This window comes from Panthera leo, chromosome D4 (genome assembly GCF_018350215.1).
Source record: "Panthera leo isolate Ple1 chromosome D4, P.leo_Ple1_pat1.1, whole genome shotgun sequence".
NCBI classification, from domain to species: Eukaryota; Metazoa; Chordata; class Mammalia; order Carnivora; family Felidae; genus Panthera; species Panthera leo.
Genome location: NC_056691.1, coordinates 63,246,099 through 63,269,709, shown reverse-complemented (window position 1 = coordinate 63,269,709; position 23,611 = coordinate 63,246,099). Strand labels below are relative to the sequence as shown.

The 23,611-nt window shown below is 43.1% G+C and overlaps 1 protein-coding gene and 1 long non-coding RNA gene across 2 annotated transcripts; one reads left to right on the top strand and one right to left on the bottom strand.

Annotated features, from left to right (window-relative positions):
* Window positions 1-1,038: 1,038 nt before the first annotated feature.
* On the bottom strand, window positions 1,039-12,883 carry LOC122204719. Its single transcript, XR_006195758.1, has 3 exons — window positions 12,820-12,883; window positions 11,685-11,937; window positions 1,039-1,442 (listed from the first exon to the last, which is right to left on the bottom strand). It is a non-coding gene; the product is annotated as an uncharacterized LOC122204719 (long non-coding RNA).
* On the top strand, window positions 6,180-21,115 carry ALDOB (aldolase, fructose-bisphosphate B). Its single transcript, XM_042912319.1, has 9 exons — window positions 6,180-6,758; window positions 11,649-11,770; window positions 12,827-13,038; window positions 14,079-14,133; window positions 15,010-15,170; window positions 16,271-16,354; window positions 17,245-17,419; window positions 17,826-18,025; window positions 20,607-21,115. The coding sequence occupies exons 2-9, from the start codon at window positions 11,659-11,661 to the stop codon at window positions 20,700-20,702; spliced, it is 1,095 nt and encodes a 364-aa protein (XP_042768253.1). The 5' UTR covers window positions 6,180-6,758; window positions 11,649-11,658; the 3' UTR covers window positions 20,703-21,115.
* Window positions 21,116-23,611: the final 2,496 nt, after the last annotated feature.

Sequence of the window (23,611 nt, the reverse complement as noted above, 5' to 3'; positions counted from 1 at the left end):
TCATAAGTCTTTAAAGCATGGCTATCTCTTTATTCATCTCTTTTCCTTCATGTGCCTTTACACTTTCCACAAATCACATTGCCATTTTCTTTTCTTTTCTTCATTAAAATTTTTTTTTAATGTTTAATTATTCTTGAGAGAGAGAGAGAGTGCAAGCTGGGGAGGAGCAGAGAGAAAGGGAAACACAGAATCTGAAGCAGGCTCCAGGCTCTGAGCTGTCAACCCAGAGCCCGACGCAGGGCTTGAATTCACAAACTGTGAGATCATGATCTGAGCCAAAGTCAGACACTCAACTGACTGAGCCACCCAGGCACCCCTCTTTTCTTCACTTTTTAAAATGAAACTACATTTGTCTGTTTGTTTTTTGAGAGAGAGTGAGAGAGCAGGCACTTGCGAGCAGGGGTGGGACTGAAGTAAAGAGAGAATCTTAAGCAGGAGCCTGACTTGGGGCTTGATCTCACCACCAGTGAGATCATGACCTGAGCCAAAATCAAGAGTTAGATGCTTAACCAATTGGGCCACCCACTCACCATGCCATTTTCTTTAATCTCCTCAAACTGCTTCTGCCTCTCTTCATCTCTTTTAAGGGACAAGTCATACCTTTGAACTTTGGGTACTATGATGGGTGAAAAAAATGTTCCTCTTCTACAGCTCCCCACGACCTTCTGGGGGGGTATGTTCCTCTTCTTGGGTGTGGGTATGCAACTTTTGAGATGAACTCAGGAGCCACCTTAATTTTTCTGTATATTAAGTGAAGAAAGATTTTTGAGGGTAGGAGTGAGGTGGGAGGATTCAGGGTGAAGGACACAGGAGATGATGAGGTTGGGTGCTATGGGAGAAAAAGTTTTGGAATGACTCTTCTTTGGTGACAGAGAAGGGAGAGGGGAGTTTGGACAATGTGGGAGAAGGGGATAATGAAGAGGAGAATGATAGCAACTGTTATTTATCCAGTAATTAATTTTTGTCAGGCATCATGCATAACCCTTTTTGCTCATTATTCAATCCAATCCTCCAACAATGTCATAGGTCACATTTTATTATTATCCTTTTGCTGCTAGGGAAACTGAGGCTCAAAAAACTTAGAGGAATTGCCCAAAGTAACACGACTAGGAAGCTCTGAGCCAGAATTTAAGGGTAAGTTCTGTCTGACTTCAAAGTCCAAATTCTTAATGACAAAAAAAAAAAAAAATATTGACTTACCAAAAAAATTTATGTCTGGGCCTTCAGAAAGGCACAGGGTTGAATTTTCAGGTAACTGGATTAATTACCTAGGAGGCTGAGTGACCCTGTTCTTCATTTTGTGGGCGAGTAGGTGGCACCGATGTGGTCACTAAGCAAGTGGCTGGTCCACCATTTGCATATACTGGCTGGCTGGCTGCCGCTCAGAGTCTGGACCTTTTATCCAACTTTCCAGGATCTGGTCAGCCTGGCACTCTTCATTCCTATGGGATAAAGCAAACCAAGGGGTAGGGGAATAGGAGACAGGGACTTAGAACTACCCGGTTTCTTTCATACACATCAGCATTTTGAAGATTTCTAATCAATAAATAATCCATTTTAACAATACTTCCCAAAAGAAAGCATTTTATGGTCTAATTTAAGCTTCTTATATTATTGTTTAAAACCATTTTCTTTGTTTTAGGATAACCATGTATGTCAAAATCACACAATTTCAGGGGGAAAGACCATAGAATATCACAGCTAGAAGGGATCCCTCCTTCACTGCATGGATGATGCATAGGCCCATAGAAGGTCCTAGGATGGCTTTAGAGATCTGTATTTAAAAGTCCTTGCCCTGCTACTTACTAATGGTGTGCCCTTGGGCCAGAAACAGGATCAACTCCTTCCTTTCCAAAACAATGCCTACCTGGCTGATGCAGTGGGGACTGAATGACGTACTCTATGCAAAGTGCCCAGAAAAGGCCCTGTAAGGAGTAGGTGGTCAACAAATGGTAATGCCCTCCCTTGGGCAATATCTTCCAGATGTTCAGAGCAGAACTAGGACTAGAACCTTCTTTTCTGATTCTCATACATGTGTGAGTGTGCACACGCATGCCAGGAGCATTGGTGATGTTTGCTTCCATGAAGAACATGGTTTAGTCACCTTGTAATTAGGTGGGGCTTTATAGTTTTCAAAGCGCTCACTTAGATGATATTGTTCACTCCGTGCAACAACATGGAAAAATTACACAGGAGTGGTATTGCTAGGCCCACTTTGCCCATCAGGGACGGGAGGCTGAGAAAACGTGGTTTCCTTCAGTCCCATGGCTAGCCAGGGGCAGAACTAGACCACCACCCAGATCTTGTGGCTCCTTATCTGTGGCTCTTTGTACTAGCACACAATACCTTCTCACCTAAACACCAAACAGTTTCACCAAAGAGATAAGGAACAGTGGGGAAAAAAATACACGGTGATCACCCACAGTCCTGATTAGATAGTGAGGGAAAAATTGGACTTTGATATGATTGAGCAAAAGGCAGAGAGAAAACACTGACAAGGCAGTAAACAACTCTCCAGGAGGGAATATGGGACAACGGGGGCTTGTGGTCACTGCTGACCACAGTGTAACTCTTTCCTGTCAGAGAACTACTGGACACTTAATTCTGAAATTCTGCAGCCCCATTCTTTCTAACTGCTTCTACCTCTGCAGCGTCCTAACTGCACATATGAGTTTCCTCAGACAAGGCAAACCTCATTCTTTATCACATTCAGGCTTTAGTTGTCTCTAGTCTCAAGGGGGTGGTATTTCTAAGACCTAGAATTTAGATCATCTTTTTTTTTTTTAATTTTTTAAATGTTTATTTATTTTTGAGAGAGAGAGAGACAGAGCGTGAGCAGGGGAGGGGCAGAGAGAGAGGGAGACGCAGAATCCAAAGCAGGTTCCAGGCTCTGAGCTGTCAGCACAGAGCCCAACACAGGGTTTGAACTCATGAACCACGAGATCATGACCTGAGCTGAAGTCAGACGTTTAACTGACTGAGCCACCCAGGCGCCCCTTGAATTTAGATAATCTTAAATTATCACTGTCTTTCTGCACATAGATCTTGTAGTCTGACGTGCTGAATCAGATGGTATGGAGGCTAACCTGGCCATGTAGCAATCCAGAATATCTAGACTTTTCTTTCATGTCTCTTCATGGAGTCTTCACTGAACACTGCAATCACAGCCACCACGACCACCACCACAATCTCTTGTACTTTCAAATGCATTCTCTTATTTGGTTTGATTTTATTTGATCCTGACCTCAACTCTCTCTTCCCACTTCTTAGAGGTTTCTTGACAACAGGCCAGTCTTAATCATCTTGTGTTCTCTACAAAAGTGTACTCTCTGCAAAATGCCTCTGTAGCTAACAAAATGCCTTATACGTACAACCTCAGTAAAAATGCCGTGAGCTGTGTTGAAATAACACTAGCTCTATCTCTGTGACCAAAATAAGGACCACTGCTTTCAGGGCCCTGAGACCATCTCAACCACTAAAGCAGATTGCAAGATAGTAAGGAAATGTCTGTACCACAGATTAGAAACGATATTTTAAAAGGCCATATTGACCCAATCGTGGATCTTCCTTCCATTGTGTAGATGTGGCCCCTTTTTAGGAAAGTTCTTCCTCTGTAATATTACTAATCCTATAATGTTTATGATTTATTTTTGAGAGAGAGAGAGAGAGTGGAAGTAGGGGAGGGACAAAGAGAGAGGGAGACAAAGAATCCAAAGCAGGCTCCAGGCTCTGAGCTATCAGCACAGAGCCTGATGCGAGGCTTGAACTCATGAACCATGAGATCATGATCTGAGCCAAAGTCGGTCGCTTAACTGACTGAGCCACCCAGGCGCCCTTATAATACTACTAACCCTATATTGAGTGTAACTATGATATATAGATTAACTTGCATGTGTAAGTTTGTGGACTCAGACCTCATAGTGCTCATGAAAACATTGAACTCATGGCCTGTCAGTTGACTTACGTAGATATCATATTCAAATCCAAAGTATCTAGAGTAGGGCGGGGAGTGGAGAATAAACATGGCAGTTGTTGGAGGTACTCTTCTGTTAGAAGAGTCTGCAACTGGGGACTTCTAAACCAGAGTTATATATTCAGATCAAGCCATTTAATAAAAATTTACTGTGTGCTAAACGCCTCATCATATGTCATTTCATTCCTGCTTCATAATCCGTTTCAGATGGAGGCATCGCTAGCCCATTTTACAAATGGCAAAACTGAGCATCAAAGAGATTGAAGGATTCCCCAGTGTTTCATAGTGCCCAAGTCCCATGTTCTTTCTGCATATTGTGGCACCTCAGTTTTGAACATTTTACTAAGTTAAGAGACTTACAAAAAGAACCAAAACCCTACTAGCAGTCTGTGTTGCTCAGGAGTTGCTGTTTCTCTATGTTCCAGTAAGCCTTGCTTTCCTGAACTTTGAGTTTCAGTTGCACATCAAACCGTGGAGGCAGCCAAATGCTGGTGGCACCACTAGGGGTGAGCATGGTAGTGATCCTCTGACACGCCTGGCCAGGCTGCTGTCCACGTGAAACGATGCCCAGCAAGTGCAGGGCCACCCAGGTCTGCCTACGCAAGGCATTCTTCCATGATGAATGCAGGTTAATGTCCAAGGTTATAAACTGCTGGGAGGCCGGGAGGGGAAGGACTAATCTATGCAGTCTGTGGTCGCCAAAAGGTAAGCAGCTCTGCTTTAGACCACTGGCTTGGAGGAGGCAGCGTCCCCGTGTACCTGTCCTGTGACTCTGGGCAAGTCCCTCGCTTTCTCTGAACCAGAGTTTCCTTATCCAGAAAACAGGAGTAATAAACCCTTCCACAGAGGGGTGCTGAGATTGCAAATCGTGTATAGGGAGAACCAGATGCATCATAACACCTCTAAACATAGCTATTAGTATTGTTATTGCTGCCAGTGTTATAGCAAGAAGAACTAGTGCTGGTAGCGTAAGTAAAATTATTTCTACTGTGCGTCTCTCAATGGGTGGCACGATTTAGTCACACTTCTGACACTCCAGCCCTGACCGCCAATGGCCGTCACTAATCCTACTCTGTACTCTTTCGTCACTGTCCACCTTCTCTTCCTCCAGTCTCCTTTGACACAAAGCAAATCTGATGAAACTCATATGTCCCCAGAGCAGATCATCGTGGTCTGATGAATCAAGCACCAGGGCTTGAAGGAGCACCAGGCAGACACGGGGAAACCAGAAAGCGTGCCTTCGGGTGGCAAGTGGAGTCAGGAACACCAGGGGTGCCTGGGTGGCTCAGTCGGTTAAGCGTCCGACTGGATTTCAGCTCAGGTCACGATCTCACGATTCGTGAGTTTGAGCCCCACGTCGGGCTCTGTGCTGACAGCTCAGAGCCTGGAGCCTGCTTCCGATTCTGTGTCTCCCTTTCTCTCCATTCCTCCCCTGCTCATGTTCTGTCTCTGTCTCTCAAAGATAAATAAATGTTTAAAAAAAAAAAAAAAAGAATGCCAATGGTCTGTACTTGGCCTAGCCCCCTGCGATCCTTAGGACAGGCCTTGCTTGGCCAAACCTTCCCTAGGCAAATGAGCTTCAATTTTGTGTTTCAAACATTTCAATTTCCTTTCACAATCACATTCAATGTCTAACACTCCCCCATTTTTAGAAGCTGTCTGAGCCTAGACTCTGATGTTAAAGACAGCTTTGTTCTTTGCTTCTTTTTCTTTCATTTCATTGACGGTTCATTCATTAGAGTGTTACACTCTATACCACTGGGCACTTGGTTTTTAGGGTCTTTTTCCTCCCATTTTATGAGTTATTCCAAAGGAATAGGTTCCTGAAAATTTTATACTTTCCTATGATCGTGGCCACTCCATTATTTTTAGATTTCCACATAACTCTTATTTGCCACATTCATTATTTGCCTGAGGAAGCAGACACTATTTTTATTTGCCTTCTCTTGAATTAGGTTTTGGTTTGGTGATCAGGAAAAAAAAAAAAAAAAAACAAAACCCTGTAGAATGCACCCACACCCACACAGTGTATATCTAGGAAAACTGATGGCTTATACCAATCACTCTGTGTTTTATTCTAGTTTTTAGCAAAGTTAAAGACAAACTTGTAAAGTGTAAGAGAGAATGGGAATGGGGTAAATACAGTGTGTTCTGGTATTAAAAACATCATGGGGCCCAGCTTGGTTCTTGGGGAATAGGAAGGATCTTTCATGCCTAATGTGTGCAAGGACTTTGCAAACTCATTTAATGCTATCGTGAAGTTGAGATCCCATTTTACAGAGGAGGATATTAAGGCCTGCAGAAATGAAAAGAAACAAACCGACATAAAGCCTTGGCCAAAGTCATGTGTTTAGTAAGTGCTATAGCAAGGGTGACATTCTTCCCAGTTTCTCTGGGTGGCTCTAGAGCTCTGTAATTTACTAGCTCTGTGACTTAAGGGAATCCCCTAATCCTCTGGGCTTCAGTTTCCTCACTTGAAAAATGATGTCTAGGTTAAGAACTACATGGTCTCCAGATATCCACTGTAGCTTTAACATTCTGTGAGTCCAGTGAGTGTGTGAGCGTGATCAGGATTGGCTGGTTATGAGCCAACCAGGTATCGGATAAACACCTCCCTATCAGGCCAAGGTGGGTAGGGGAGGGTGAAAGTTAAAAAAAAACCCACAACAAACAAACTTTGACAAGACCTCTATAAAAACTGTGTGTTCCCAAAGGTTCGTCCTATTTGGCGGCTGCTGCCTCGTCCACGGCTTCTGATACCTAAGAGGACTCTCCCCCACAAACTGTAAGTAAAAGAACTTCCTTTGTCTGCCTGGACAGCACCTGGGAGTAAGGGGTTAACAATGGCACTACACAGGTAGAGGAGAAAGTCTGTTTGCTTTTGTTTTCAGGAGAAACTTGATGGTGGCTGAAAATGTGATGTTGTACTGAAATGATTTTCCTCCCTAAGCGTGAATGCTCATCCACACCTTTGCTGACTCTTTGGAGGCAAAATGCTCAGGATGGATGTCAGCTCCCAGTGTGACCTGCATGAAAGCTCTTCTGTCTTTGGCCTAGGAGAAACAGCTTGAATGCTCTTATTTGGTTAGGTGCCAAGCATGTTTTGAGGTTCCTGCTCATTTCTATTCTCCCCATGACAACTGCTTAATTCAATGATTTGTTTACATATCTATTGCCTGATGTCATTTTCTTCATTCTCTTCCTATTCCTGCTAGTGCTGGCCCCGAAGCTCCTTTGTCACTTAAATGAGCTCCTGGTGTATGTTGCTTGTTACCCTTGCCTTCACCCACCGCTCAAATGAGAAAATGGAACAGGCTGGGAATTGTCACAGAGCACCAACATCATTTGTTTATGAATTGTCAAATTTCCACTTGTTTGATGCTTTCTGTAACATTTCCCACTTTGAAGATCCTACAGTTTAAGTTGTTTGGAATAACTCAGAAGCTGCTGACGTACTTTAGGATATTTGTTCTACTGTCTGAAAAATAGATGTGTTATGAGGATATGCTGCCTTTATGCACAAGGGAGGGGCAGAGAGAGAGAGGGAGGGAGAGGATCCCAATCAGGCTCTGCCCTGTCGAGCGAGCGTAGAGCCCGACAGGGGGCTTGATCCCATGAACTGTGAGATCGTGACCTGAGCCAAAATCCAGAGTGGGGCTGAGCCACCCAGGCACCCCAGGAGATTCTGCCTTTTAAAATAAACTTCTTTCTAGTTACCTAGGGCTCCGTTAGCCAATTGGGATCCAGTAGGGACTTGGGCTCTGCTGCCATTAAGCCAAGGCACATCTGGGGACCACCCCAGACCTACGCCAAAGCCTGAGGTGCTGGATGGAGACCAAGAAGTGCCTTTGACCTAGGTGCCAGTTTAGAAGAAAGAGCAACACTCGGCTCTCTTTCTGAGCTACCTCATGTGTGTTCAAAGCATCAGGGATCAAGCTGTCATAGGGCATCTCACTGTGCTTGTCACTGTGACATGGGGGTGGGTGGATGGGTAATGAAGCTGTGGGCATCTCCACACATCTATATGTAAAATCTTGCTCGCAGTGCCTGGAGGTCATAGGCTTTCAATGTATTAGCTCCTCACGTCTTCTTGAAAGCCCATCTGCCTTGCACATGGAGAAGCAAATGGACTCTTTACTCCCTTATATTTCCCTAGGAGTTAAATATTCGTTTTTACAAATCATTATCTTTTCACAGAACCTCTTCAAGGAAGGCAGAAAGAACTGTAGGTTTCATCTGCTATTTTTCTAAAAAAGGATTGGAGAAAGGATTCCAAGTCAGAAGCCAGTAGGATGTGGTTTATAATCCCAGGGCATCACAATTTAGGAGGGGCATCAGACACATTCTTTCTGAGGTTCAGATTCCCCATCTTTAAAGTTGGCAGGGTTGACATCTCTGAGGTCACTTGCACTTCTGTTTTTCTGTGATTACCTTCTATTCTCATATTTCCATACAAACTTCTCCCAGATTTGTATATGTATCACCTGTTAATATATTACGTATAATAAATAATGTAATATATAAACCTATTCATTGAGAAAGCAAACATTACAAAAAATTTATAAAGTAAAATGTGAGGGTCACTCCATCCCATTTCAGTCCCCACAAGTAACTCCAGGGTGGTTACTCTCTGCTTACATAGATGCACAAACAGTATGTGTTATACTAGTAAAAAACTTTTTTTTAGGTTTATTTATTTATTTTTAGAGACACAGAGACGGCATGGACAGGGGAGAGGCAGAGAGAGAAAGAGAATCCCAAGCTCCATGCCGTCAGTGCAGAGCCTGATGCAGAGCTTGAACTCACGAAATTGCAAGATCACGACCTGACACAAAACTGAGAGTCGGATGTTTAACCGACTGAGCCACCCAGGCGCCCCAAACCATTTTTTTTATAACTAAAAAAGAATGATACTAAATATTACATACTTCCTTGAAACTTGCTTCCCGCCTCCCCCCCCATTGTAATAATACAATGTGAACAACTTCCCATCACACTTTAAAAACAAATTGGCTTGAGACCTCAGTGAACAGAGGCTGGGGAGCACAGAAATCACTCTCCACGGTCACCCACTCCTGGCTATCTTCCTGTCTCCAGGGATGAACATTGGTCTGTGACCCTGTTTTATGATTAACAGAGGGGCAACATTTGTGCTGATGTGATACAGACCTTTAATCTCTCTGTAGAAGTTTAACTTCCCATAAGAAGTATTGGTTCAATTTGACCTTTTCTCTGTTTTTTTTTCTGGTTGAATCAGCACACTCAGACTAAAAAAATAACTTGGTAGTATATAGAAACATGGGATCTTGGGTAATTATTTTTTTAACATTTATAAAGAGATATATAGTAATATCCAACATTTTCATAATGCATTATAAAACATCTTCCAATTTATCATGCAATTAATTCGACAAACATATTCGGAGCAACTACAATGAGTACGCGTGCTCACAAGTTACATTAGACCTGGCAACGAGACAACCAGAGCAGATATTAGCACCATTTATTCCATAGTAAACTAAGACTCAGAGAAGTTACTGACTTGTTCAAGGTCCCAGTGAGGAGGAAGCAGAGCCAGTGTCTGAACCCAGGTCTGTCTGATCTAGGATCAAAACCCTGTGTGAATATATGAGATGTTTATAAATCAACAAGCTCTATAGTGTAAGGCTGATGAACCACAGCCCAAGGATTTTGGGTCCTCTGGGGGTGTCATCAACAAGTACTCTGGGGGTGTTATTGGGGACATTAGAGTCACCCAAAGGCTGATTCCTTTCACCAGGCTCACTCTTTCCTTGAAAGAGGGGAGTACTGCCCCTTATCCTAACTTTGTGCCTTATTAGTTACATGTCCTTGGACAAATAATTAAACTTTCTTATATTCTTTCCTTATCTATTATATAATGTGTGTGTGGGGAGGGGAGAAGCCCAGCTGCCTTCTGAGGGTATAATGAGGAATAAATTATATAATGCATGTAAAGCAATTAGCAGAGTACTTGGCAATAAATGGTCATTTGCTATTATTGGGTGATGTTTTCCTTTTGTTTCATCAGGGAAACATCTGTATTTCTTATTTGTTAATTCCTTTATGCAATTACCTGAACTGAGAGAGAAAATTTGCACTTTGGTCTGAAGGTCACCAATTTCAGGTTGGCTTTTATCCACATAAAGAACTAGTGGCCAGATTTAAAGTTAGTAATCCCCGAATACAATTTTAGGAACTAATATATAAATGAGGGGAAACCCTATCTTCAGGTGGCTGGGATGGGAGGGGTCTCGGAAGATCATCTTCTCTAGAGATCATTGCCCATTAGTCTATCCTGTCTGTCCCCAGTGACAGTGCTGTGGTTCCACTCCTTGGGGTTAATGCGAGAACCCCTGTTGAAGTGAGAGTGGCATCAATGACACCCTCTTGTGAATTAGTTCAGTAGCCATCCACTTCTTATATCAACCCTGCCTTGAAGGGATGCAGAAAATGTGAAGAAATTGATTTGCCATGCGGGGCAGCACTGGGTGGGGAGCTCTGCCTCATCCTAGCTGACACCATGGGCAAGTCTGTTAACTTCTCTGGGTATTAACTTGCTGGTTAACTAATGAAGATAATAGCTGCCTTGGTTACCCCATTGCTGAGTGGATTAAATGAGAACTGAGATGTCCCTGTGCTTGCAGGAAGTAGAAAGCAGGCATGGGGCATCTACCCTATGGATGAGTGTTTGAGAGGGAGAAGACCAGGGAAAGGAGGAGGTCATAGGATTGAATAGGACACCATTCAAGATAATCCTTACCACCATTTTTTTTTCTTTGATAGTCCAACACCTGAAAAATTAATCTTTCTAACATCCAGATGAGAGTGCTGGGAGCTTGCATTTTTGACTAGCCCAAGGTGGCAGCCGAACAGAGGCAAGATTCTTTTCAGAGGGCCACTGCCGAGGAGGGTGCTTGCATAGGGGATCTTCAAACCAGAGTCTCTCTTTGCTAGAGCAGTGAAGCTGAGAGGGATTGGAGCAGGGATCACTGTATGACTTTGGCATACAGAGTGATCCTAGAGTCCATGGGAGCCTCCAGTCCAGAGCCACTTAGGGAAAATCCTCCCCTTATATCCCAAATGGTGTCATAGGTGGTTGAATATAAGAAAAAAGAGCCTTGCACACCATACTCTATGTCCCAAAGCCGAAGGGAGGTTAACTGCAAGGCCAAATGGCAGTTCCTCCTCTCAAGCTTGCTACCCAAAGAATAATCCAGGCTAACAGAATAAAATGGGAGATGGCCATCGAGGCTGAAAGCCTCACTGTCCTGGCTTCAAGTCATCCAGAGCACCCAAAAGCACCAGAGATCCATGGAGGGATAGTCAATGACCGCAGTGCCATCTATTTGTCAGATTTGAGTGGGTCACTAGTTAGCTGGTTCAGTCTCAGAATCAGTGAACCCAAAGGTCTCCTGGAAGACATTCTATTTAGGATGACCATGAAATTTGGCATCCCACCTTCCTCCATTATGGCTAATTGCAACTACTTAAGCTAGAGGGGGAAAAACCCAGACCTCATTTGTTTATCCATTATGGACATAGTTCAGAAATAGAGGGGCCCACAGGGCTTAGTAGCATACCTTGGCTGTCTTGGTCATGAACCTGTCTGATCCACCTGCAGTTCTGTTCAGGACACTCCCACACTCTTTTCCAGACCTGTCACCATGGCCCACCGATTTCCAGCCCTCACCTCAGAACAGAAGAAGGAGCTCTCAGAAATCGCCCAGCGCATTGTTGCCAATGGGAAGGGGATCCTGGCTGCAGATGAGTCCGTAGGTGAGTGCAAGTAACAGCATACAAGTGTATTCTTATTTCTACAACTTAGCAAAGGCAATCAACAATCATATTCTTTCCTCTCGGAGGAGTAAAGGTACACAGCAGTGGGAGCAGAAGACCCAGTAAACATAGACATTTTGAGTCCTGTAGTTCCAGTGGGTAGATTTCTGAAAAACAAAGGAAGAGGCTCAAGCCCTCCATTTTAAGGCCCCCTTGCCAGCAATCATTTGGGTTGTTTTTTTTTTAATGTTTTATTTATTTTTGAGAGAGAGAGTCAGAGAGACAGAGTAGGAGCAGGGGAGGGGTGGAGAGAGAGGGGGACACAGAATCTGAAGCAGGCTCCAGGCTCTGAGCTGTCAGCACAGAGCCCAGTGTGGGGCTCAAAATCTTGAACCACGAGGTCATGACCTGAGCCGAAGTTGGATGCTTAACTGACTGAGCCACTCAGGTGCCCTGCCAGGGATCTTTTGAATATAGACTATAGCAAGTCCAGGAACTCAGTAATAAGAATGAGGTCAGATACACAGACCTCTGCTGCTGAGAAGTCAGTGTAAAGTCAGCTAAGGAAGGTCAGGGAAGGCAGGGAAGTGTCCATATCTGGAACAAGGAAGGGCTTGTGGCTAAGAGAAGCCCAGGATGGCACAAGGGAGGGTTGCAGCTGGCTTCTATGGCCCACCATAAAATGATAGAAGCTAGAGGAGTCAAGAGCCCGCCCCATTCCTCCTTCTACTGTATAGTCTAGTCAGATTGAGGGCTGGACCTGGGGGTGGGCGGTGGGAGTGGCTAGAGAGGTCTGAGGGCCTTACAAACCCACTTGAACCCAATGGTGGCTTCCACCCACCTGGACCCTGACATGTCCATTCCATGCACTTCCTAACCAGCATCCTGACAGCAGCCCAGGTCTTTCTTGAGGGAGCCAAAAGGGAGACAGTTTTGAAGATCTGAATAAAACAGAGTCTTGCCATCCTGCTGAGGGTCGCTGAGCTAGAGTGGAGGAGGCCAGCAGTAAAGCCCTGGCTTGCCCCTCCAGCTGCATTTGGCCCACCCACCTTATAGGCACCATGGGAAACCGCCTGCAGAGGATCAAGGTGGAGAACACTGAGGAAAACCGCCGGCAGTTCCGGGAAATCCTCTTTACCGTAGACAACTCCATCAACCAGAGCATCGGGGGCGTGATCCTTTTCCATGAGACCCTCTACCAGAAGGACAGTCAGGGGAAGCTGTTCAGAAACATCCTCAAGGAAAAGGGGATTGTGGTGGGAATCAAGGTAAATACTTCCATTTCCACCTCCCTTCTGCTTCATCCCAGCCCAACTCTCAGCACAGTCACTGGGCCAACACTCTGGACACCCTCATCATCCAACTGTCATTCGTACTCCTTTCCAGCATCATCCTCCCCCTGAGGACCAGATCCTCTTCTAGACTTTTCTGCCAGTGCCTTCTTCTTCCAGCCAAGTTTTCTATAAGGTACTTTATCTCCTGGTGTCTCAGTTTCTCCATTTCTAAAATGGGAATGGTAGGGCGTACCTCATAAGGCTCTTATAAGAATGAGGAGTTTATAAAACAGCTCCTGTCACATAATTATTATTTATTTCAGGATCACTATTATTATTGAAGCATTTACCATTCATTCAGTTATAACTCTGTTATCTCAAACCACATGAGCTCAGGATTGAAAACTAGTATCAGTTGAGTGCTTATAACTCCAAGTGCTCCTTTAATCTTCCTTATAACCTCTGGAGGTCAGTTTAGTTATTATCCTAATTTTAGAGATGAGGCAAGAAAATGGAATTATAAGGCATAGCGCTAACTTGCCCACAGCAAGGCAAAACTGGAGCCAGTTCAAACCCAGGCTGTCTACCTCTCTGGCTCATGACCTCAGATTCTGGTATGCCGAGAGTAGGGGCTGTGTCTTTATTCTTTTGATTTCCTGGGATAATGTAGTGCCTGGTATGTGCAGGTGCTCATGAAATTTCTCTTAGACACATAATTTAAGGGAGCTACTCCTATATGGCACCTCTATATCCCAGGTACTGTCAGATTACTTCTTATTTACCAAGCTCCCGGTGTTTTCCATACTTTCCATCTTCTTAGTGTTGACACTCAGACATTGTTCCTTCCAGGTAACTTCCCTTCTGCTGTGGACTGAATTGTGTGTCTCTGCCCCTCCCTCCATCCTGTTACTAACACACCTTTGGAATTCAACTCCTTGGCTTATGAAAAATGACAACTATTAGTACCAGGGGCTCTGCTTGTGTTTTCCTGGGGCCCATGACATCTGCTAATTGCTTGTTAATTATGTTCACAGTTAGACCAGGGAGGTGCTCCCCTTGCAGGAACCAACAAAGAAACCACCATTCAAGGTAAGGATATCACCCACTGATATGAATCATGCCAATATATGTTAGAAATGATGGCAAGCAAAGAGGGAAGCAAGGGAAAACAAAATATGAATATCACACTGGTTTTAGAGCCACACACATCTGCTTTTCAATCCCAGCTCCTCTATGTAATAACTGTGTGACCTCTAGCTAGTCATGTAAATGTTCTGAGCCAGTTAAAATGGGATGACAGTGTCTGCTTTGCAGAATAGTTGTGGGAATTAAATTAGATAAGGTACATAAAGTGCTTACCACAGTGCTTTGTGCAGAGAAGATACTCTGTACCTGAGAGTATAAGTTTTAGAGAAAAATCCAGCAGCAGAAGAGAGGAAAGGTCCCAAGTTTTGGAATCAGACTCAACAGGGTTTGACTCCTGGTTCTATCACTTCCCAATTAGACAATTTTGCAAGGTACTTCACTGCCCAAGTAGATAAGTATGAACCACAGCTTTGGGTTAGCTAAGCGGAATTTGAATTCCTGTTCTGTCACTTGTTAGCTATGCAAACTTGGTAAAGTCACTTAACCTCTTGTAGCCTGGGTTATCACATCTGTAAAACTACTATAATATTAACTATTAGAATTCTTATGGTAACTAGATGAAGTATGCAAAATTCCTAGAATCATGCCTGGAACATAGTAAATACTAAACAAATATTAGTTCCCTCTCTTCTTACAAAGTATAAAGCCCCAGATCTTTGGGCTCAGTATCGGGATTGATATTTATTTGCCTGGATGTTTTCAGTCCTTAAGCTCTACCAACTGAAAGGTAAGGCAAAGAAGAACTTCCTCACTTCATCAGTGCCCCATGGATCAGGGATAAGGGTGCAAGGAAGCCTTTTTCTCTTTTGTGACTTGCAGGGCTCGATGGCCTTTCTGAGCGCTGTGCCCAGTACAAGAAAGATGGTGCTGACTTTGGGAAATGGCGTGCTGTGCTCAGGATTGACAACCAGTGTCCATCCAACCTTGCCATCCAGGAAAATGCCAATGCCCTGGCCCGCTACGCCAGCATCTGTCAGCAGGTGCTCAGCCTTCCCCTTGAGCTAAAACAACAGTAGGAAAGAGCCTTCTTCAGAGCTTCTCTTTCCAATTTTACTATAAGTACATGAACCTTATCTCACCCCTTATCCTGGTGGCATTTTGTATCACTTTTGTTATAGCTAGGTATGGTAGGGTAAGATTTGCTTCCATGAGTTAGCTATGAACCCAAAGGCTGATGCCATCAATAGCTGCCCTCTGCCAAAGCTCTATAAGCTGAGTCTTGCGAGTGATCCAGCCCCTAGGGCCAGGGCACTTGCTTGCCTATGCTCCATCACATCTAAAACATGATCCTCTGAGATCCCTAGCTCAAGAGTGACAGCTCTGATTTAGCCCCAATCCAAATAGTATCTTGGAGGATGGTGACCTGACACTAGTTTCCAACATACGTTGAAGTGTCCTGGGATCCCAGTTAACGTCTGATTTGCTTGTGTGGGTATTATGTTGGAGTTACCAACGTTCTCAGAACTATAAACAGTGCTTAATTCCTTAATTAACCCACACAAGGGGGATCTTTCTTAGTGATCTTGACTGCACTAAATGGGTGACAACTAGGTTATGAGGTAGCTAGAATAATCTCTAGCATGATCTGTATCTATAGAAACTATGGGTTTTTATTTTTTTTATTCACTCCCAGGAGAACTTTTTTTTTTTTTAACCTCACTGTGCTTTTTTGGCCAAGCTACAAATGCTCTTTAGAAATCCCATTACATTTCTTTTCACTGCCTTTAAGTCAGTGAATGGTATTTCTCTATAAGGGCCCCATTTTATACCAATTGCAACTGTCAAACATCTTTTTTTAAGTTTATTTACTTATTTTCAGAGAGAGAGAGAGACAGTGTGAGTGGGGAAGGGACAGAGAAAGAGGGACACAGAGAATCCCAAGCAGGCTCCTCGCTGCCAGCACAGAGCTTGACTCAGGGCTTGAACTCATGACACTGTGAGATCATGACCTGAGCTGAAAGCAAGAGCCCAGACGCTTAATCGACTGAGCCAGGTGCCCCAGGCAGCTGTAAAACATCTTCTTAAGGAAAGGATCACAGTGAGCAGAGCTGCTCTTTACCTCTTCCTTTTCCCTTTTTAGAATGGGCTGGTACCCATTGTTGAACCAGAGGTACTTCCTGATGGAGACCATGACATGGAACACTGCCAGTATGTTACTGAGAAGGTAAGTCTTGAACATAAAAGTCCCAATTCCAGGTGAAAAATCTTGGTACTTAACATATATCAGCTGCGATATATGAAATGTTCTTCAGTTGGAATCATTACGTAGCATTGAGAAGGTAAGGAGGTACTTATCAAACCTTTTTTTTTTTTTTTTGGCACAATGGTATTCTCCATATGGAAAAAGCACAGGATTTTCTGTACTAAGACTTGCATTTCACAATCCACGTCTCCAGCTGTGGGACCTTTGGTAAATCCTGTTATCTTTTTGGATCAGTTACATTATATGTAAACAAAGAAATTTAAAAATAAGATGAGTAAATGTGAAATTTAAGAAACAAAACAGATGAACATAGGGAAGGGAGGGAAAAATAAGATTAAAAACAGAGAGGAAGGCAAACCATAAGAGACTTTTAAATACAGAGAACAAACTGAGGGTTGCTGGAGGGGACGTGGGTGGGGATGGGCTAAATGGGTGATGGGCATTAAGGAGGGCAGTTGTTGGGATGAGTACCAGGTGTTGTATGTAAGTGATGAATCACTGGGTTCTACCCTTGAAGTCAATACTAGACTGTATGTTAACTAATTTGAATTTAAATAAATAAAAATTTAAAAACCTGTATATTAAAAAATAAATAAATAGGTAAAAATAAGACGAGCATCACGTGAGAAAAATGTAATTAGAAGGTACTTCATTCATACTTGCAGTGTAACCTGATTTCAGTTTCTCCACTTGCAAAAGTAGGTGGACTGAGATGAAGCCGGTTGGGAAGCTTTGGCCAAGCCTCATACAAGATTACCTTTGGCTCGCATCCCTGCGACATAAAAGTGCCAAGGTCAGGTGACTGTCAGGCTGGCTCTGGGTTTCACCTGTTTGGACCTCTTGTCCTTCAGGTCCTTGCTGCTGTCTATAAGGCCCTGAATGACCATCATGTTTACCTGGAAGGCACCTTGCTGAAGCCCAACATGGTGACCGCTGGACAAGCCTGTACCAAGAAGTATATGCCAGAGCAAGTGGCTATGGCCACTGTCACAGCTCTGCACCGTACTGTTCCTGCAGCTGTTCCTGGTAAGGCTTTCCTTCTCCTCTGACTTGAGATCTTAGCTCTCATCCTGTGAAGGAGTTCCACAACCTCTTGTGTTTGTCTAAAAGTCTTCTTTTTTCCAGGAAACAGACCTCTGTATCTCAGAGGCAGCCAGCACTTTCCCTCATACTCCATGATACCACATATCCTGAGTCTGTCCAAATGCACAAAATCCATTTATTTCCTCAATATTTAATCACCCTCCTTATTTATTAAAGCCTTCTCTTTTTAGCCCAGTTAACCTCAGCAAAAGCTAACTAATTTTTCCAACCCAGTTCATGCAAAGAGAAAAGATTGAGGCATCACATTTCTTTTAGGCTCATCGCTCGCTTTCTCAAGCCAGGCACATAAACTGGGAATAGTAGAGAGGAATGGCTTCTTTCCTTCCAGGTATCTGCTTTTTGTCTGGTGGCATGAGCGAAGAGGATGCTACTCTCAACCTCAATGCTATCAACCTTTGCCCTCTACCAAAACCCTGGAAACTAAGTTTCTCCTACGGACGGGCCCTGCAGGCTAGTGCACTGGCTGCCTGGGGCGGCAAAGCTGCAAACAAGAAGGCGACCCAGGAGGCTTTCATGAAGCGGGCCCTGGTAAGATGCTACTGCTTCTTAGCTACTTGATCAAGTGGATACCTGGAGCTTTCTTACCTGGGGAAGCATTGCTTTTTCTTCAGGCCATGATGGTATCTCCAGAGAGTGTCTGCTAGATATTTGAAAAGGTGGCATTAGAGCTCAGTAGGAAGGAGAGGGCTAGAAAGAGTTGTGAATTATCCACACTGGGAGCTTAGTTGATGACAGCAGACTGAAGGACAATCTCCACAGAGACACTGGCGAGGGAACATAAGAGGGCCAAGGACTGACCCCAGGCACCTTTCATTTTGGGGAGATGAAGAAGAAAGCCATCATGACAAGCAGCAATAATATGAACCAAGGATCCTGGGAACAAATGGAGACAAGTTTCAAGGGGATCAGTAGTCACACGCTACAGGGAGATTCAGAATAAAGGCTGAGGGAAAGCGGACATTGGCATTTAGGAGCATATACAGTGACCCTCAGCTCAACGATTTCAATAGACAGAGAAGAGGAAAGGTTTCAGGAAGGAAGGTTGGTGGGAAAAGGCCCAGAAAGGATACCAGGAGAAATAAGGACTAAAAGGATTTTATTCAATCAGTAACAATTCCTTTTTGAATACCTAGTATGAGCCAAGGGCTGGGGTGAATAAAGGAGATGCAGATACCACCTTCAGGGAGCTTAGGGTTCAGCCAAATAGGGGAGAGCCTGGCATGTTTAAGTGTAAAGCAAAAGGAGCCAGAGGAGAGATTAAAGACAAGGTCAGTGGGGATAATTGAGAGGACAAGGAGTTAGAAGAAACAAGATTGCACGAAACTAAATATTAAATGCAGGTGGCAGAGTTGGTTTTGGAAAGGAGGGAAGAGGCAGCAAAGAAGAAAAAAAAAATGGGTTTGGAATCAGGTCTGTAGAGGTGAAGGGATGTAGCAGTTGATTCCAGTTGAGGCCATCTGTTGAGGGTGATAAGGGAATGGAGATTTCAGTCTTAATTAACATTGGGGAACCTTGGAATAGTTGTTGGAGTAGCCTGGGAGGAGACTGACCAGACATAATGGCCAAGCATCAGGCACGGTATGGCTGAAATGAGAGTAAATTTGTGGTGTGTTAACTTAGATCCTGAAGTTTCCTAATAGCTTAATCATGCAGGAAGATCCAGATCAATCTCAGTGGGAAATGGCAGGATAGCAGAGTAAAAGTTTAATAGGGAGCTAGGACAGTGCTGAACTTGAGCAATAGCCCTAATGTGGCTTGCTGATCACAGAGTAGGCTGGGCAAGGAATCAAGCATAGCCAGAAGTTTGGTGATGAGACATTAAAGAAAGGAAGGCCCCAGAGAAGCTTAGAAAACATCCCACAGGCATAAAAGAGGTTTGAGATTTTAGAGGTAGTTCTTGACTTTGTTAGGATGGAGAGCTGGGTCTGGCTGTGCTGATGTGTGGCTGAGGAGGTGGGGAGATGTAGCTAGTATGATGGAGGGATTGTGAAAGAAAGGGCTGGAAGGGCCATCCACACAAAACAAGGGAAGTTGAGTTCATCATTCAGGATGGTGGTTCTCAAGCTTGAGTATGCATCCGAATCACCTGGAGGGTGTGTGAAAATACAGACTTCTGGGCCCCAGCCACTGAAGTTTCTGATTGAGAAAAACTGGGGTCAAGCCAAAGAATTTTCATTCCTAAAGAAGTGCTTAGGTCCATGCAACATACTTTGAAAATCACTGTAGATGTAGAAATAAGTCCCAGAGAGAGCAAGACTATAGCAACAGTGACTTGAAGACATGATACCATCGAGGGGCGTTCAAATATTATTATTGCAGGTTTTGTAATTCTGGACTCATCTTTAATTGGAATTTATACAAGGAATCAAATGATAGTGTAATTACAACTCCAAAAACTTATATATTCTTGTGGACAAATATAGGTGGAAAATGGAAAAATTTTTTTGAAATATTTTTTTTTGAGAGTGTGAGTGTGAGTGGGGGAGAGGCAGAGGGAGAGAGGCAGGGAGAGGGGAAAATCCCAAGCAGGCTTCACAGTGTCAGCACAGAGCCCAACTTGGAGCACGAACTCACCAACCATGAGGTCATGACTTGAGCTGAAATCAAGAGTCAGAGGCTCAACCAACTGAGCCCCTCAGACGCCCCTGGAATAATTTCTTTAATTTGCTGTGTTGTACCTCTGGCTATACCTTGCCTGGTCCTTTGGCATAATATCTGGACCATTTCCTAGAAAACGACTTGAACAGCCATTGCAAGCTTCTCCACTCTTCAGATTGAAATGTCCATTCCCTTATCACTATATCAATGAGAAGTTTCTCAACTTTTAGTACTGTTGTTGCAATACTGTTGGTACTAAAAAGAGAATTTCTCAGTAACTGACACAAACCTCAGCCTGCCTGAGAAATGCTCAGAAAGCTGGGATAAAAAAGGAGATAATGTATCATAAAAGGAAAGGAAAGCTATCAGCATCAATATTTAGCAAAATCACTGTAGGGAGAAAAAAAAATCCAAATGCAGGTGGAGCTGGTTTCAAAGGAGAGACAGAGAGAGTCAAGCACAGGGTTGCATTTGCTCTAACCCCATGTCCTCTCTCATGCTTGCTTTTTAGGCTAACTGCCAGGCAGCCAAAGGACAGTATGTTCACTCCGGCTCTTCTGGTGCTGCTTCCACTCAGTCTCTCTTCACAGCCTGCTATTCCTACTAGAACCTGAGGCCAACCAGCCTGCCTCTAGCTCTCCTACATGCCTTGGTTGGAGTGCTGAAAGAGAACAACTGACCTTGGACATTAGACAGAATCAGATTTGAACTACTGGAAACACAGTACCTGTTAAATTCTTAGACTCAATGAAAAAACATCAGTTACTAAAACATAGGTGTGAATATCAAGGATCTGACAAAATTTCACGCAATTTCCTTCCAACGGCTCCAGCTCCCCATGCCCCAGAGTATCTACCTAAGAAAAGAATAGACTTGAAAACAAAACCATTCAAATAACGACATTCAAATATCACAGAAGCTGAGTGCAGAGAAGTGCATCTCATTAAACAATCTTAGTAGTGATATGTTACAAAGGAGACAACTGCAACCAACAAAGAAATAAAATGTTCTAGAAGCCTTCGGCCAGTATCAGGTTTTATTTTTTGCTCTTGCTTCCAAAGGGCTCAGTATATTTCATTACCTTTGACTCTACTAGACATGACTGACATTAATGGTTAGGGTCCTCAACTTGGGCTACTCCTGGGAATAACCTGCCAAAAATTAAAACTCCCAGATGCTCAGCCCACACCACAGCCCAATTAAATCAGAAACGGTGGATGTGGGATCCTCTAAATATCAGGGTTTCTTAACAGCTCCCTTGGTGATTCCAACGTACAGCCAAGTTTCAGAGCTACCACGCTAAATTTCAAGTTTGAGGATATTTTGAAATGAAAGCCCTTCATAATATGAAACAAGCTAAAATGTAAAGTGATTTCAAGCAACACACAGAGTATTATGGGAGAATCAGTGTTGCTGTGATGCCTGCAGGGTTCCTCTTGAAGTGGCCCAGGTTTGGGGATATAGACTATGCACTCCCTCTGCACATCTAAGCATGCTACCTTGTTTTGCAGTAAATGCTATTCACACAATTATACTTTATTGGCTTTCAATTTTCAAAATTAACCTACAGAAAAAGCATTATAGACAGCCATAGTCAGAAAAGAGAATTTAACTATTTTAATTTTGTGCAATATAAAAATAATGATTTTGGTGGGAATAAAAGTAATGATTGAACTGATAGAAGCTAGGAAATTAAAGGGAGAGAAGTGAGGGAACATTAATTCACTTAGTGGGAAGTCAAGATATTACTAAAAATTGATGGATTAAGAAATTGTGCTTAAAAAAAGAAATAGTCCTCTAAGTCTATTAAAGGAAATGAATAGAAATCACTAAAATATCCATATGTATAATTAAATATAGGAGAAAGTAGTAAACTAAATTTTTTGTCTTGAAGAGTACAAAGATAAATGATACTGCTTGGAGTAGATACATTAAGAACTAGAGGCATAAGCAAAGTATTTAAGGCAGGAAGACAGAATTAGTCTAAAGGGGCTTTGTTTGAGGAGAGAGACCTGGGAGTAGGGCACACAGAAAATTTTTAACTCATGTGTCTCCACCACACTTGAGTATCTGTTTCTGTATACTTGTATTACTTCTCTAAAGACAGCTATATTCATATAAACAATTCAAACCTACCTTAGAGATCATTTGGCCTGAGACTTTCACTTTACAGATGATAAAACCAAGCCTAGAGCAGTGAAATTACTTGCTGATGGTCACACATATGGGGGTTTAGGATAGAGCTGAGAGATTAGAATCCAGGTCTCTTTCTCCTATAATGAACACATGGCCAGGAAGGAAGGTAAGGACAGGACAACAGGCAGTGTTCAAAACCTCTATCACCAGTGTTGTAGGTCTTCTACGTTTCTTACCTCATTCATTCATTCATTCATTCATTCACTTATTCAATCAGCAAGTAGTTGAGCTCGTACCATGTGCTAAGCTCCCCTAAAGCTGGCAACACCTGCTGTGACAAAACTCTTTCACCAGGAATTTTATCTAGAGCTCACTTAGCATCACTGACCCTATGTTGTACAGAAACCTCCTAGACTATCATTTATTGGTTGAGCAAGAATCTATAATCAATATATTTTGGTCCAGGCCAAATTACACTTCCCTAGGGATAGGATTTATATAATGCATTTTCCTGGCTATCATCTGGTATATTTTTCCAGCTAAAGCACTACAGTTGTCTTTGAAATCTCAACCCCAGTAATTTATGCCACTGAGAGTAATATGAAGACAAGTTTTATGAGGCTATAGACTTTAATTTCTATTAACTATATGATCACTTAGGGAATATATTAGTGGGTTCCTACCTTTTGGCACACTGTCGGATTTATTCTAGTTATTGAACACCTGCTAAAAATAAAAGTTGGTACTAGGCACTGAAGGTAATTGAGAAGTTTCAGCTTTAGGCTAGGGGTGATATTTGCATATCACACAAACTTAAGTAGCTAAGCAAGAAACACAGGTGCCATTGACTAGAGGTTGGGAAGTGGGAGGAGATAGCATCTAGGGTAAGCACCGAGGCATGGCCAAGGGGAAGGAACTCTTACAACTGCCTTTGTGTAAGAAAATTTACTGGGAGAAAAGGATATCTTGAAGGCATAAGTACCAAAAGTGGGAGAAGCCAGGGCAATATGGAAGCAGGGCGGGGGTGGTGGTGGGGCGGTGGGGAGGTGACTAAAGCACTTTTAAGAAGGTGGAGAAATAACAAGCAATCTAAAGACATTTGTCTGCTTGAGATGAAGAGCTGAATTTCACACATGAGTTTACATCATGCTGTCAAAAACAAGATACTGAGATGACTCATAATGATTCATAATGTGAACTGATTTAACAGAAGCTGAAGCCAACTGTGACAATGAGAATATAAGCCTCTAGAACCTTGCAGAAATCTTAGAGCAGGCTTTAGGCAAAGCAGGAATAAGACTTCAAGTTCATCTGATGTAGCTCTCCTGGGGTGAAACCCTCCGGGTTGACATCTACATTTCACTTTTAGCAACAGATGAG

What these genes read in the sequence shown, in the direction of transcription:
- ALDOB (XM_042912319.1), top strand. Translation starts at nt 11,659, where the DNA reads ATGGCCCACCGATTTCCAGCCCTCACCTCAGAACAGAAGAAGGAGCTC. An exon ending in CAAAGAAACCACCATTCAAG is followed by an intron (nt 14,134 to 15,009) that starts GTAAGGATATCA and finishes TGTGACTTGCAG; the next exon opens with GGCTCGATGGCCTTTCTGAG. An exon ending in ACGCCAGCATCTGTCAGCAG is followed by an intron (nt 15,171 to 16,270) that starts GTGCTCAGCCTT and finishes TTCCCTTTTTAG; the next exon opens with AATGGGCTGGTACCCATTGT.